The sequence below is a fragment of the Nannospalax galili genome, unplaced genomic scaffold, assembly GCF_000622305.1.
Source record: "Nannospalax galili isolate Female #2095 unplaced genomic scaffold, S.galili_v1.0 scaffold38, whole genome shotgun sequence".
In the NCBI taxonomy this organism is placed as follows: Eukaryota; Metazoa; Chordata; class Mammalia; order Rodentia; family Spalacidae; genus Nannospalax; species Nannospalax galili.
The window spans coordinates 3,162,134-3,179,260 of record NW_008342636.1 but is presented as its reverse complement, the minus strand read 5'-3'; the positions used below and the strand labels follow the sequence as shown (position 1 = coordinate 3,179,260).

Genomic DNA, 17,127 nt, shown 5'->3' with positions numbered 1-17,127 from the left:
AGGTAGAGGTTAAGATTGCCAGTTGAAGGCCACTTATTAAAGGATTAAATCTTGAAACAGAAAACAAATTTGTTCCAATAATCCTAACTTTAATAAGTAATAATAGGTCATCCAAGAAGTCAGAGAGAAAATTAAGAAATTCTTAGACACAAATGATAATGAGAATACAACCTATCAGAACCTCTGGGATGCAGGCAAGACAATTCTAAGGAAAGTTTTATAGCAATAAGTTTGAATATCAAGATATCTGAGAGGAACTGGGCATGGTGGCGCATGCCTTTAATCCCTGAACTTGGCAGGCAGATCTCTGTGAGTTCAAGGCCAGCTTGCTCTATGTAGCCAGTTCAGGCCAGCTGGGGCTACAGCCCTCAAAAAGACCAAAAAAAGCCCCCCAAAAACTGGAAACTAGAAATAGAATTTCTAAATGCATATAATATAACAAAATAAAATCAGACAATATAAATAAACAGATCCATTGTAAACAATGAGAAGAAACTGTAATCAAAAGTCTCCTCTGAAAGACAAACCCAGGACCAGACTGATCCACCGTTGAGTTTTATCAAACTTTAAGGACGATCTCATGCCAATTCTTTTAACTTGTTCTACAAAATAGAATGTGAAGAAACACTACCAAATTCATTCTACAGAGCTAGTATTATTCTCGTACCAAAATGAGGTAAAGACACAGCATAAATGAAAACTACACATGATTTTCTTTGATGAACATATTTGTAAAAATTCTCAACGAGCTACTTGTAAACTGAATTCAGGAACACATTAAGAAGATCATATATTATGACCAAGTGGACTTTATCTCAAAAAGACAAAGTTAGTTCAACATATGCAAATCAATAAATATAATATACCATATAAACAAACTTAAGGAGGACAGAAACTACATATTTATCTTGATTGATGCTGAAAAGGCATTTGACAAAGTTCAACATACCTTCTTGATTAAAGTCCTGGAGATGTTAGGACTAGATGGAGCATTCCTAAAAATAATGAAGGCAATATACAATAAACCTAGAGCCAACATTTTATTAAGTGGAGACACATTGACAACATTTCCTCTAAAATCAGGAGCAAGACACATATGCCTCCTCTCCCCTCTTATTCAGTATAGTGCTCAAAGTCTTAGCTTTTGCAGCTAGACAAGAGAAAGGAAGAAAGGGGATAAAAATAGGAAAGGAAGAGCTCAGACTATTCTTATTTGCAGATAACATGATTTTATATTTAAAAGAGCCTACAGAATCTGCTACAAAACTAGATCTAATAAATAAAGTTGCAGAATATAAAATCATACTAGAAAAAAACCATAATAGCCTTCAAATATACCAACAATATACTCTCAGAGAAAGAAATTGGAAAAAATACCCATTCAAAATAGCTGGGAAAAAAAAAAAAATCTAAGAATATACCTCACCCAAGAAGACAAAGGCATTTACAACAAAAACGTCAAGACACTGAAAAGGGAAATCAAAGAATACACTAGATGATGGAAAGACATTCTGTGCTCCTAGATTGGCAGAATTAGTATTAGTATTGTGAAAATGGCTATACTGCTTAAATAAATCTACAGATTTAATGCAGTACCTATCAAAATTCCATTGTCATATTTCACAGATCTAGAAAAATACAGTTCAAGAACCCATGCAAAAGCAGCCCTAAGGAGTGAAAGTACAGCTGGAGGTATTATAATACCCAACCTCAAATCATACTACACAGCTGTATGATAAAGACAGCCGGGTACTGACATAAAAACAGATAGGCAGGCCATTGGAATAGAATCGAGGACAGAAATAGAGCTCTACCCACCAAATTCTTGACAAAGGAGGCAAAAACATGTACATTGGAAAAAAGGCAGCCAGTTCAACAAATGGTACTGAAAAAAAACCAGATACCCACTTACAGAAGAGTGAAATTAACTTCACATCTTTCACCTTGTACAAAAATCAATTCAAATTGGATCAAAGATGACCTTAATTTAAAACCTTAAATGCTGATACTTCAAGATGAAAAAATAGGAAATACTCTTCAGGACATGGGGTAGGCAAGAACTTTCTGAACAGAAAGAACAGCAGCAGTACAGTAACTAGTCCTAAGTATCAACAGATGTGACTACATGAAATTAAAATGTCTCTGGACAGTAAAGGAAACTATAAGCAGAGCGCATAGACAGCTTATAGAATGAGAGAAAACTTTTAACAGTTAAACCTCAGACAAGGAGCTAATATCCAGAATTTCCACAGAATTGCATTAAGTACTAAGTAAATAAAGCTATCAATCAGCAAATGAGCTAATGAATAGATAGTTGGAAAAATTATATATATATGGCTAATAACTATTTTAAAAAGTATTCAACAACCCTGGTCAGAATGGCTGTTATCAAGAAATCCAACAACAAATGTTGGAGAGGATGTGGAGAAAGAGGAACTCTAATTCACTGCTGGTGAGAGTGCAAATCAATACAGCCACTTTGGAAATCAGTTTGAGGGTTCTTTTTTTAAAAAATAACTGTATTATTTTTATTTTTTAATCTATGTGAGTATATTGCCTGTATGTAAGTGTACCTGTGCCATGTAATGCCCACATAGGTCAGAAAAGGGCAAGGGATACCCTGGCACTGGAGGTAGGACAGTTGTTAGCTGCCATATGGGTGCTGGGAACTGAGCCCAGGTTCTCTGTAAGAGCAGCTATTGCTATTTAGTCATCTCTCCAGCCCAGTTTGAAGGTTCTTATAAAATTAAAAATAGCTAAGCATGGTGGCAGGCACCTTTAAACCAAATTTTCAGCACACACAGAAGCCAGGTGAAGTGGTTCACACCTGTAATCTCAGCACTTAGGAAGTAGAGGCAGGCGGATCAGAAGTTCAAGGTTATCTTTGGCTGTGTAGTGAGTTCTAATGTAGCCTGGGATACACAAGATTCTGCCTCAAACAAAAAACAGCTCAAAAGGGGTGGAGGGTAAAACTTGGTACCAAGGAATAGTTCTAGAAGTGAGCAAAATGAATGGCTTTTTAATTATGTAGGCGGGAGAATCAGTAAGATGTGAATATAAGGAAAAAGGAAGAGAAGGATGCCTAATTTACTGACTAAAGGAATTTCGTAGTTGTAGAAAGACAAGATGGAGGAGAAGATTACCTTGAGGATGGCGTGAGTTTTGTTAGTTGCCAAAACATATATTACACCCCTTAACTCTGATTGCAAGCTCGGGTGCAAGCACCCGAGCATAATATTAAACAATGTAGACAAGTGCTTTTTTCTTGTGGAACTCTTACTCGAGCAGGAAAAAATGTAGTAAGTTTAAGATACCAATGAGATGGGGCTGGAGAGATGGCTCAGTGGTTAAGAGCACTGACTGTTCTTGCAGAGGACCTGAGTTCGATTCCCAGTACCCACGTGGCGCCTACAAACCCTCCTTAAATCCTACGTGGCATTGCACAACACTGGTGTACTCACATACATGCCAGGCAATACACTCATACACATAAAAATAATTAAAAAGAAAAAAGATACCAGTGAGCTGTATGTTGAGCTGCCTCTTGGGTATTTGAAAATATTGGGTTGAAGCTCAGAGGGAGATCCTGGACAATGGGTAAATATTTTGGCATACGCGTCATGAGTTCAAGCCAGCATGGACTGTGTAACAGGTCCCTGTCTCAGAAAACCGAAAAGGGGGAAAAAAACGAATTAGCAAAAGTATGGTAGAGTAGGTATGTTGGATATGAGGGGTTGAAGATAGAATAAAGCAAGTGTTTTCTGACATCTCAATGTTGCTTTTAAAAACTGTGATTCAGGCCCTAAAACTTTTTTTTAATTTAGAAAATCCATAAGCCACATTAAATACTCTGCATTCTTTTGTAAAATAGAGCAGGCTGTGCTTGCATTCATGTATAGCATTAGTAATTACTTACTATTAAAATTTGAAATACCTCTTCTTCATTTATAGACTTCACTTTCAATGTTCAGTAAGAGTGAATTTTCAGTTAAAAGAAGATTCAGTGACTTTCTTGGTTTGCATAGCAAATTAGCAAGCAAATATTTACATGTTGGTTACATTGTGCCACCAGCTCCAGAAAAGAGTATAGTAGGTAAGCATGAATTTTAAAAAATTAATTTTTGTGACTGTTACTAACAGTTTTGACTGTATGGGTTTGTGTATTCCATAACCATTTACCATCAGCATCTCAGAGTGTCTAGACATGCAGGATTTATATATGCTCCGATGAGCATGTATATCATTGAAGAATGTTTGGGGATTATTTTCTAACACATGAAAATTTGGATGTTGAGTATTGGATTGAAATTTATCAAGTTAAAGGCAGTTAGAAACTATAACCTTCTAGGATCATTAGAATACCGTTTTACTGAGTCATATTCAGGTGATACTTAATATTATTAAGATGTTAACATTTCTCTAAGAGCTAGGGCTATTTGGTGCTTAGCTATATTGTCCAAAGATTCAATTTAGTTTTGCTCATATAAGAGGTATTTAAATTCATCTTAGTTTACTTCCTATCTGAATTTAATGTTATAAAAATCTTTCTGTTTTTCAACCTGGACTACAAAGTGAGTTACTAACCAGGATTACATAGTGAGACCCTGACTCAGATAAAACAAAAATTTTTTTTACTATTACCAGCAATGAAGGCTTAATTCAAAAAATGCGGAAAATTATTTTTTTAAAAAAAGAAAACATTCATTATTCTACTTTTAAAAAGGTTTTTTTAATTTTTTAAAAAATATTATTTTTATTTTATGTGTATGAGTGTATTGCCTGCATGTGTGTGAGTGCAGCTGTGTCGTGCAGTGCCGCGGAGGTCAGAAGAAGGCTTCAGATTCCTCTGGAACTCGAGTTAAGGACAATTTGTAGCTGCCATGTGGGTCCTGGGAGTGGAACCTGGGCCCTCTATAAGAGCAGTCAGTGCTCTTAACCGCTGAGCCATCTCTCCAGCCCCTAAAAAATGTTTTTTTTAATTTGTTTATTTGGTATATGTGGGGCATCTTTGCCACAATGTACATGTGGAGATCAGGACAGTTTGTGGGAGTTGGTTCTCTCCTCCCATTGTGGATCACTGCGCTTGAACTCAGATGATCTGGTTTGACAGCAAGTGCTTTTACATGCTGAGCCATCTCTCCAGCCCTTGCTATTCTACTTTTAAGATATGTCATCTCTTAAAATTTTGTTGGTTATTCCCATTCTTTTTAAAATATTGGGTTGCTTACCCCATTTTACTTTTCTATACAACCAGGATTATTATTCTGAAATATATTTAAAGGGAGTTTTGCTGATCCTTTTTATTTACTTTTTTGAAAAAAGATTTGTTGTTGTTGTTGTTGTTGTTGTTGTGTGTGTGTGTGTGTGTGTGTATGTGTATGAACAAGTGCATGTAAGTATCTACAGAGGCTGGAAGAGGGAGTTGGATTCCCTGGAACAGGAGTTAGTTGTGAGCTACCTAACATGGGTGCTGGGAATTTCTCTGCAGGTACCACAAGCAGTCTTAACTACTGAGTCATCTCTTGAGCCCTTAATTTTACTTTTTAAAATACTTGCTTTTATTTGTTCTTTATGAGACAGGTTCTCCCCAGCCCCACCAGGCTGGCCTCAAACTCACCAAGATTTGCCTGCATCTGCCTCCCAAATGCTGGGATTAAAAGTGTATACTACACACCATGCCTAGCCCATTTGATTGAGTTCCTTGAGACACAGTTTTGTTGTGTAGCTCAGAGTAGACACAAATTCACAATCCTCCTACCTCAGCCTCTCATATGTTAGGATTATAGACATCTGCCACACCAGGTGTTCTGACTTTTTAAGTACATGCACTGATAGTGAGATGGTGGTGAATAAATAGTAACTTTTTGCTGGGAAGCTATAACTGCCACTGAAAGGAGTCTTCATTAGCATGTATCTATTACCACTCATCAGGACCTTAGCTGAGATAAAAACACAATTCTGTGTAAACTGTTATAAAAGGAGAACAGGCTGGCAAGAGACTGTGTTTATGTAATAGCAGCAACTGGGAAGGCTTAGATCATAGTTGAGATCAGTCTGAACTATGTAATTGAGACTCTGGCTCTGTAAAACAAAGACAAAACAACAAAAACAGCAACAATAGCCATGACAAATGTGAACATGTTCTTAGCCCTACAGCAGGGAAAACATTTAGCAAATTCATCAGTTACACTTGCCACTATTATGTTTTAATTATTTATTTTTAGTATATGAGTGTTTTGCCTGTGCGTTGGTAAGTGCACCATGTGTGTGCAGCGCCCTTGGAGGCCAATAATAGGTATTGGATCCCCTGGAACTGGAGTTACAGATGGTTGTTAGCCACCATGTAGGTGCTGTGAACTGGACCTGGGTCCTCTGCAACAGCATCCAGTGCTCTTAACCGCTGAGCCATCTCTTCAGCTCCTACCATTATATTTTGTCATTCTATAAAGAACTCTAATTATTGTTTATAAGAAATGAAAACTTTAGCCAGGCGTGGTGGTGCATGCATTTAATCCTAGCACTTGAGAGGCAGAGGCAGGCAGATCTCTGTGAGATTGAAGCCAGCCTACATAGAGTGTTTCAGCCCTGCTGGGGCTCCAGGGAGACTGGTCTCAAAAAGGTGAGTGAGTGAGTGAGTGAGTGAGTGAGTGAGTGAGTGAGTGAGTGAGAGACAGAGAGAGAGAGAGATGCAAACATTGACTTTAATTTTTTAAAATTTCATTTTGTGTATTGAAATGTTGAAAAAGGGACTGGAGAGATGGCTCAGTGGTTAATAATGCTTGCTACCCTTGTAAAGGACCAGGATTTGGTTCCCAGCTCCCATGTTGGGTATCTTACAGCTTCCTGGAACTCCAGCTCTAAGGGATTTGACACCCTCTTCTCACCTCCACAAGCACTCAGTTACATGTGTGCATGTACATAAATAATAAAATAAATCTTTTTTTAAAAAACGAAATGTTGGATGCTGGAGAGATGGCTCAGCGGCTAAGAGCACTGACTGCTCTTGCAGGGGACCCGGGTTCAATTCCTAGCACCCACATGGTGGTTAACAACCATCTGTAGCTCCAGTTCCAGGGTATCTGACGCCTTCTTCTGACCTCTGCATAACACTGCACTGCATAACACGGGTGCACTTTAAACACCCGGCAATACACTCATACACATAAAATAAAAATAATAAATAAAAAAAAATTTTAAAAAGGATATGTAGAAAAAATTAAGCTAGAGATCTAGCTCAGTGGTAGAGCCCTTGTCTAGCATGCATGAGGCTCAAACCCCATGACTGGGGCAAAATCTGTGAAATGTAAAAGCATTTGAATTTACCAGAAGTATAGTAACAGATAATGAAACTTTGATGTAAGCTTTTGTATAAGTAGTATGTGTCCAAAAACTACAGACACAACTCATTGTGCTGTTTGCTCCTGTTGTATTTTACTAAATATAAATACTAACTTTTCATGAGATTTAATTCTTCATAGTTTGAATAAGATAACAGCAACCAACTTAGGCACATTTTTATCAAGTTCAAAGTATATTTTAATTTTGAATATATTGTAATAGCCTGTTTCACAATAACCTGAAATTCTTATGAATTTCATTCAATTTCTTCAAAGGTATGACCAAGGTCAAAGTAGGTAAAGAAGATTCGTCATCCACTGAGTTCGTAGAAAAAAGGAGAGCAGCTCTTGAAAGGTAATTGTAAATGTAGTGATTTATTGTTCTCAATTTTTTGCTTTACCAGTATGACTCTTACTTATTATATGACATGGCTATGTTTTAATGTTTTTCTTCAAAGTATACTTGATGAGTCTTAAGTATACTTTTAAGTATAATTAAAAATTATTTAAACTATGTAATACTATATATTCTATTTCTATTAATCTTTACTATTATTCATGTTTATCTAACAAAATAACACCTGTTTTATATAAGCATTAAGAATTAATTGACATTAAAATTATAATCATAAGCACCAAGAAGTTACTGTACTTATTAAAGGAAAACATGGAAATTGTGATTGTAGGAGCACTTGGTAGAAATGTTTGGAGAAGTCATATGTTTTGGTACATACCTATGATCTCAGCATTCAGAAAGCATAAACAGAAAGATCTTTAGCCCAGTGCCATCCTGGGCTACATGTGTGTGTGGGGTGGGGGTAGTCAGTAGTGATCTGTTTGCCTAGCAGGCTTGAGGCTCTGGATCAAACCCCCAGCACTGCCCTCTGGTCCCCAAAATACATATGGTCAAAAATTATTTAAGATTCTTAGGAAGTTATACCATATTTATGTGCTATTTAACTAATGTATAAATAGTTTAACTAATTATATATAGTTCATCTAAATTAATTTTTTGTTTGAGTTATTTGATATAAGCACTGTTAAAACAGCGAAAAATGTAAGGGTGTGCCCTGTCATTTTTGTGTATTTGATTTTGACTTAAGTGTACAATGATGTTACTCATTGCTTGGGTTCACTTTATAATTAAGGACTAATGTATATGTTTTATCTTTAGAGTGTATAATTACGTATGTCCTGTAGATTTGAAGGCTTCCTTTTATTGTGGCAGACTAAAAGGATGGGAAGAATCCCACTCTCAGAAGCCTAATAAAATGGAAACTATTGGAAAACCCAACTTTTAGAACATAAAATGCTAATTACTTAGACTTTTAGCATTTTCTAATATTATAGTTTTTTGTTTTCTCTTAATTTTTTCTTTTGGTTTAAAATCAGTGTCTTGAGTTAGGTGGGATAGGTTGTAGGAGGGAGAGGATGAGAAAGAATGCACTCACATGTTTATCTTCAGGGTACAGATTGTTTTTACAACTGTTTTTCAAGCAACTTCCTGTTTTTAATAGTAAATTGCTCACATTTTAAGAAAATGTCTCAGTAAAGTCACCATTAAAAAGCTAAAGAATATGTAGTTTAAAAATTTCAAATCTGAAAAACTAAAAGGTAGGAGTCAGTCAATGAGAATCTGAAATTACCCAGGAAAAGGATTTAAATTGTATCAAAAGTCTAGATAAGCGTTGGAATTGCTAGTGTTGTAAAATAAGTTATAGAAAGAATATTTTTAAGAATAAAAGCATGTCAAATCCAGGCATGATGGTGCACGCCTTTAGTCCCAGCACTCGGGAGGCAGAAGCAGGCAGATCTCTGTGAGTTTAAGGCCAGCCTGCCCTACATAGTGAATTCCAGGACAGCTGGGGCTACAGGGAGACCTTGTTTCAAAAAGACCAAAAAAAAAAAAAGAAAGAAAAAAAAGAATAAAGGCACGCAGTGCTATCTCTTGTCTCTTGATTTTGCTTCTTTCTGAAAATGTCATCACAACCCTTTGAGAGACATTTCAAGTCTCATTTTCCCATGAGCAAATTGGAAATATTTTGGATGGCATACTTGGTAAGGCGCTTAATGAAAATGTGTTATACAAAGGATACAGAAATTTGATTCTCCATTATCCTTCAATCATATAACTTCATGGTACAAGATGTACTGTATCTTCATATAGTATGAAGTATCTAGATTAAATTTCAGTAGTTCCTTAAAACTCTCCCAAATGTTATAATTTGCCTTTTAAAATTAATTTTTGAGTTAGTATACAAAGTAGTGGGTTTCATTGTGACATTTCATTCATGTCATTATACTTTGTTCTAATTGATTCATCTCCCTTCTCCATAAAGACAGTTTTTTTTTAAACTGGCAAATGGTACTAGTTAAACTCTGTCTTAAGGGGAATTATGATAGGTCCCCTAAAATTAAAACTGGGAACATTATTTGCTCCACCCAAAGTGAAAATGCTGCATGCGTTGATATATCCTTTCACAGCTGTCACAGAATTGTGGTAAATTTTTTACTTTTTTCCCTCTTGTAGTCTCACCCATACCTCTGATACTATATAAATTATGAAAAAGAATTAGCATATCAATTTTCAAAAGATAAGCAAAAATTTAACTCAATTGCTGTAAAATTCTAAAGAACTATATTTTGAGTGAAGACTAAAAAGAGATAGGCTGGGGACACCTTTTTACCCAGTTATTTTTATTCTTTTGTTGAAGCACATGACATTTAAAGTAGTATCAATTCAATTCTTAAATTTAGGTATCTTCAGAGAACAGTAAAACATCCAACTTTGCTACAGGACCCTGACTTAAGGCAGTTCTTGGAAAGTTCAGAGGTATTATTTCTTCTTTAAAGTTTCAAATGTAAATTGCCTCATATTTGTCATAAGTTATATAAGATTAGGTAGTCAATAAATAATTAGATCAATGGATGCAATAAAGCAATGTTTTTTTTGTTTTTGTTTTTGTTTAGTGCTTTACTTAACTAAATTACTTGCAAAGTACAGCCTTTGTGATACAGAGTGGTTAGTTCCTAAGCTGTTTATTTCTGCTTGCAAACAGGTGGCCAGTGTTAGAGTGCTTGGCAATTTCTTAATATATTTTGACAAACAGTGTTTGTTCTATCTAAATGTAAACGTGCAGAAGAAAAGCAAATAGAAACTCTATTTTTTAAGTTTTCCTTTGAGAATGTACAAGTAGTGTATTTGAGAAATTAGATCTCACTGCTAAAATGGATGAGAGTGAAGAAAATACAGCCTCTTTTCTTTCTTCCTCGCTCTCTTCTTTATTTTGGGAGGGGGATCCCTTTTGTGCCCAGTTAAACCTCTAGGCTTTTAACTGGTTTGTTTGCCCTTATTTGTCATTCAATTCCAGCTGCCGAGAGCAGTTAATACACAGGCTCTGAGTGGAGCAGGAATATTGAGGATGGTGAACAAGGCTGCCGACGCTGTCAACAAAATGACAATCAAGATGAATGAATCGGATGCAGTAAGAGCTGATTTTTCGACTTGAATAATGAGATGAATTAATGAGCCCAACAATTGCATTTTAAAGCTGTACAAGTAGAAAATAGGATATTAATTTGTTTATTGAGTTTAGTTCTCAGCCACATCAGTTGACCACCATGGTTATATATGGTTAATTTGTTGTTTTAAAGCAAGGAAGGTAGCTTGCTCTTGGTAACCTAATTTACAATGGTTTGTTCTTCCTAAATTAACTCCATTTTTCACTTTTTTCTGAGTGGTTTGAAGAAAAGCAGCAGCAGTTTGAGAATCTTGACCAGCAACTTCGGAAACTTCATGCCAGTGTTGAAGCCTTGGTCTGTCATAGAAAAGGTTTGTGTGCCTTGTTAAAGTAAATACTCTGAAATTACAGAGGAGAGAAAACAAGAGAATACTTTTTGTCCTGGCTGTGATGACTCACTCCTGCATCTAAGAAGCTAAAGCAGAATTGCTGTGAGTTTGAGGATAGTCTAGACCACATATAGTGAACCCTTATTTCAGAATGAAAAAGAGAATATTTTCTGTTTCAATATCATTATTTAAAAGTTTCTGCTAGGACTGGAGAGAGAGCTCAGTGGTTAAAAGCACTGACTGTTCTTGCAGAGGACCCAGGTTCTTATGCCAGCACCCCCATGGCTGCTAACAGTTGTCTAGTTCCAGGGGATCCAACACCCTCTTCTGTCCTCCTTGGGCATTGCACAACACGGGTGCACTCACTTACATGTAGGCATAACACTCATACATATAAAATAAAAAAATACATTAAAAAAAAAGTTGCTGCCAGGGCTGGAAAGATGCTCAGTGGTTAAGAACACTGGCTGTTCTTGCAGAAGACCTGGGTTCAAATCCCATCACCCACATGGCAGCTAACAACTATCTGTAACTCCAGTTCCAGGGGATCCAATGGCCTCCGGAGGCATTGCACAACATGGGTACACTTACATATACACACATACATATAAAAATAATAAAGTATTAAAGAAAAAAAATGTTTCTTAAAAAAAAAAAGTTTCTGCTGTATTTTTTACATCAACTTTAAAAGTAGAAAAATCCAAAATTTATAGAAATACTTCAGTTTTGGATTAAAATTATTACACATTTGATTGACTAACATATTTTCAATTTAATAATTTAATTTATTTTAAAAATATTTTATTAGTAACTTTGATTTTATTAAAAATTTGAGATTCTAGGCAAATTTTTTGGGGGGGGGGTTCTTTTTGAGACAGGGTCTCTCTGTAGTCCCGGCTATCTTGGAACTCACTATGTAGACCAGGCTGGCCTTGAACTCACAGAGATCCGCCTGCCTCTGCCTCCCAAGTGCTGGGACTAAAGGTGTGCGGCCACCAGGCCCGGCCGATTCTAGGCAATTTTTATTTGTAGGGCTCAGGCTATGACTCAGTGGTAGAGTGCTTGTCTAGCGTGCATGAGGCCCTGAATTCAGTTCTCAGAACCTTAGTGGGGAAAATGATAGAGAAATTTTAAAAATGCTTTTTACAGATTTTCTTTTTTTTATGCTCTATTTCTTGAAAAACCCTATGAATTATTTTGCTTATCTTTAAATCATAGTGTTTAGGGTCTGGGAATGTAGCTCATTTGGTAGAGTGAGTTCTTCCTAGCACACACTAGGCCCTGAATTTGATCTCCAGTGGTACATAAACCCAGCCAATCAGTTGAAGATCATCCATGCCTTGTGCAAAGTTCAAGACCCGCCTGGGTTAGAGACTCTTATCTCATAAAACAAAAATTAATACCACAGCATTTAAAACTCTAGATTTTAGAAAGTAAAAATTTATGGAAAATTTTAATTATAATAGCTTAATATGTGACATAGCACAATAGATTACATTAAGACAACAGCAACATGCTGGGCATGGTGGCACAGGCCTTTAATCCCAGCATTTCAGAGGCAGAGACAGGTGGATCTCTGTGAGTTCAAGGCCAGCCTGATCTACATTATGAGTTCAGTGAGACCCTGTCTGAAAAAGAGCCCCCCCCCCCGATAAAAAGAAAGACTACAGTAACAAAACTTACTTGTATATTAATTATTCCTATATAATAATTTGTCTCTTAGGGAATGATTTAAAGAGTGGACTGGAGAGCTGGCTCAGTGGTTAAGAGCACTGGCTGCTCTTGCAGAGGACCTGAGTTTGGTTCCCACCACCCATATGGTGACTAACAACTATGTGTAACTCCAGCTCCAGGGGATCTCATGCTCTCTTCTGACCTCTGTGGGCTCTGCACGACACGGGTGCACTTACATACACACAAGCAATATTGTATATTCATACACATAAAATAAAAATAATAAATAAAAAGAACTTACAGAGTAGCAGCAGTTTTCAGAAAATGTAATTGTTAGCCATTAGCAATAGCCTGTAAACAGATAATTGTCTTTATTGGAAATATTTGAAATAGTTATATTAAAAACAATCTCTAGAAGTTCTAATTGGAGGAATGGTACAAGTATTTAGACATAATTTACCACCTGAGAATATAAGCAGTGATTCTTTTGCAGGGAATGGAGGGCTTTGCTGGGGATTGAATTTATACACCAGACCTAGCACATGCTAGGCAAATGCTCTACAACTGTTTTCCCCAACCCAGCAATGATGCTTTTCTATTTTCAGTAGATCTACTGACATTTGTGCCCAAGGCATTTTATTGACTAGTTGTTTCATGGTAATTAGTTATTTTTAATATTATTTATTTATTATTTTTATGTGTATGAGTATATTGCCTGCATGCATGTAAGCACACCTGTGTTGTGCAGTGCCTGAGGAGGCCAGAAGAGGACGTTGAATCTACTGGAACCTGAGTTATAGATGGTTGTTAGCCTCCAGATGGATGCTGGGAACCAAACCTGGGTCCTCTGCAAAAGCAGCCAGTGCTCTCAACTGCTGAGCCATTTCTTCAGCCCCTCATGTTAATTAATTAAAAATATTACTTGAGCAATTAATGAATAAATAAAATAAAGATAAAATGTAGAGCATCAATATATTTTAAATTTTTACTAACAAATAGTAAATGCTTTTTTTAATTTTGTTTTTATATTTCAGAACTTTCAGCCAACACAGCTGCCTTTGCTAAGAGTGCTGCCATGTTAGGTAATTCTGAGGATCATACAGCTTTATCTAGAGCTTTGTCTCAGCTTGCAGAGGTTGAGGAGAAGATAGACCAGTTACATCAAGAACAAGCTTTTGCCGACTTTTATATGTTTTCAGAACTTCTTAGCGACTACATTCGTCTTATTGCTGCAGTGAAAGTAAGCCCTATTTTGCCATCTTCCTTACGTTATTTTTAATTAAATGATTTGGGCTGGAGTTGGTGGTACATGCTTGTAATCCTGCTACTTGGGAAACAGAGGCAGGAGGATTGCCACATGTTCAAGGCTAGCTGGTTTACACAATAGGTTCTAGGCCAGTCAGGACTAGTCTTTAAGAAATAAAAGATATACACATACAAATTTGATTTTCTATTAGATTTTCATTTAAGTGTGTAAATTCCATAATATACTCCTACACAAAAAATTACTACAGTATGAGAAGTTGTACCTTAATATTTTTTTCCTTTATGATGTGAGTAGTACATAAACAGTTCATTTTATTTAGAGGTGTAAGGAATGCTCAGTAAGATAGCATTAGATATTTACTTACATACTCATGCATATTTTTACTATTTGCATTTATTTTCTCATTCTAGCAAATAACTGAAACTACTTGCTGGATTCTGTGGATGGTTAGTAAAACTTACTAGGCAGTAAGAGACAGGATAAAATCAGAAGTGATTGTTGCAGTTAATGTATTTCTGGAAGTCTTCAGCATGAATATGGGTAGAATTTGAACTTTCTGTCTCTATATTCAAATGTATATTCACATTATATTTATAGGTGAAATGAGACTAAATTAGATCATAGATTGTATCATGTAATGATAATGTTAAAATTTAAATAAACGTATTTCTGAGTAGCGAAAGTAATCCAGTTAAAAAGTTGACTATCTGTAGATGTTTTTAGTATTCATACTCTTACACTGTGCTGTATGTTAATCTAGCATGTGTTCCAGAAGATATTTTGCGGTGTTACAATGCTTTGAATTATTTCTATGAGCATAAATGATTATGAGGAGGGGGACCCAGCTTTTTGGCCTTTGCCTTTACCTTGAATTCAAGTGTTTTAGAAAGTTAATGAGATGGTCCTTCTTTCCTGTCTTATGCATACTTTTTCAGCTAAAGTCTGTAATTGAGTTCATATATATCTATAAAGAGAACACTGTCACACTGCCAGTTTATTGGTGTTTTCGACAGCTATTTCTAGAGGGCTTATAGCACTTGAAAGTGGTGTTTTTGTAGAATTCATAAAATTACTTTATATACTATTTTAAACATTACTCTTTTTTCATATTGAACCTAACTCAGGGTGTCCCTGGGTCACTGTATCATTCAGCTCTGTGTAGTAGGTGTGCTCTTTTCCCTTTTCATTTTGCATAGGACTTACCCCCTTAAGATTTATTTGTTTTTATTTTATGTACATATGTGTGTGCCTGCTTGTCTGTATGTGTGTAGTGCCTGTGGAGGCCAAAAGAAGTCTTGGATCCCCTGGAGCTAGAATTACAGGTTGTTAGCTACCTGATGTGGGGGCTGGCAAGTGAATCCAGGTTCTCTGCAGCAGCAAGTGCTCCTGGCCACTGGGCCATCTCTCTAGCTTCTAGACATTTAATTATTTGCTTTTTCACTTCTTTTAGAATTGGCGTTGTCTACTACATTTGTACTTGACTTCCTGTTAACTGGAATCCTTCCACCCCCATTGTCTTATCTCTTCTCCACCCCCCCTTTTTTTTAAAAAGACTGTACTATGTAGCCATGGCTGACTTATAATTTGCTATATAGACCAAGCTGTCCTCAAAGGCGAAATAGTCCTCTTGCGGTCCTGGGTCTTACGGGTACTGAGATTACAGGTGTATGCCCCAGTCATACTATTTTTTCAGTTTCTTTTTTTTTTTTTTTCCCCAACATTTAGATCTACTTTTGATGTTGCTTACTAGGAAAACTTCAGATGTGCTTTAACACTTCCTCATTGCGTATGTCTTTTTTTCAAAGCATAAAACTATTACAGATCTTATTTTAAGACACATTTGAAACCCAAAAAGCTAGTGAAATTCTTAGGTATTGGCATGCTTATTTTCACTATCTCAGTATATTAGGGTAGCATTTAAATACTTTATAGATTTCAGTGTTATCATACTTGTAATGAAAGTATCTCAAAATATTACTTAGTAGCATTATACCATTCACTTATAGGGCGTCTTTGACCATCGGATGAAATGCTGGCAGAAATGGGAAGATGCCCAAATTACTTTGCTCAAAAAACGTGAAACTGAGGCAAAAATGATGGTTGCTAACAAACCAGATAAAATACAGCAAGCTAAAAATGAAATAAGAGAGGTAATTAATAATGCTTTATTTGTTTTGATTTTTCATGTCATTCATATATGCATAATTTTTCATAATTTTTTTCTGACTCATTCAGCACTTAGCTATTTCTCCATATTTTCATATATTATATAAAATAATTCGAACTATTTAATATTTTGATCTTCATTAAACTCTCCAAAGCCCTTTGTTACCTTCACATGATTATGAAATGAATAAAGAAACATACAAGGAAACAATGTAAAATTAATCTCTTCATGATACACATTTCTTTTTAAATGGCTATTTTTAGATTACTCATTTTGTGTTTAAAAGTGGTTTTAGAGATAAACCTATATCTCTCATTTAGTTGTCTGGGCAACAGTCCCCCCCATATATATGTATTATATATGGTATTTTAATAAATTTGTATAAGTTTATTATAATTTATAAACTTTTTTTGTCATGCTTCAATAAGGAAATTGAAGAGGTAGGACAACCTTTATATTCCTAACAATAAGTGTACCTGCTCTTTGCAGAGTATGTACCAGTGTTTTGGTTACATAGTGGGGAAATATCATTTCATTCCTTAAATCTTTATTTTATTTTAGCTGTTCCATTGGTCACTAATCACATTTTGTTGTTACTGTACTGAATTGAATTTTATTGATGGGTCTTCAGTAGACAATAAATAGTTACAGTTTTTTAAAAAATCTAGTCATAAGCCTGGCGTGGTGGTGCACGCCTTTAGTCCCAGCACTCAGAAGGCAGAGGCAGGTGGATCTCTGTGAGTTCAAGACCGGACTGGTCTACATAGTGAGTTCCAGGACAGCTGGGGCTACAGGGAGACCCTGTCTCAAAAAGACAAAAAAAAAAAAAAAA

General features: G+C 35.9%; 1 protein-coding gene across 3 annotated transcripts in view; it reads left to right on the top strand.

The window, feature by feature from the left end:
* Positions 1–17,127, top strand: part of Snx2 (sorting nexin 2) — a 59,359-nt gene that overhangs the window by 39,234 nt on the left and 2,998 nt on the right. Inside the window, exons 6-13 of one of the 3 annotated variants that reach the window (XM_017799552.2) lie at positions 3,952–4,093; positions 7,614–7,692; positions 10,095–10,170; positions 10,709–10,822; positions 11,079–11,169; positions 13,896–14,101; positions 16,135–16,278; positions 16,724–16,735. In XM_017799552.2, coding sequence (XP_017655041.1) covers positions 3,952–4,093; positions 7,614–7,692; positions 10,095–10,170; positions 10,709–10,822; positions 11,079–11,169; positions 13,896–14,101; positions 16,135–16,278; positions 16,724–16,735 — 864 coding nt within the window. Of the gene's footprint in view, positions 1–3,951; positions 4,094–7,613; positions 7,693–10,094; positions 10,171–10,708; positions 10,823–11,075; positions 11,170–13,895; positions 14,102–16,134; positions 16,279–16,723; positions 16,736–17,127 lie in introns of all 3 variants that reach the window. The other 2 variants (XM_008838735.3, XM_008838736.3) reach the window with 2 other exon arrangements.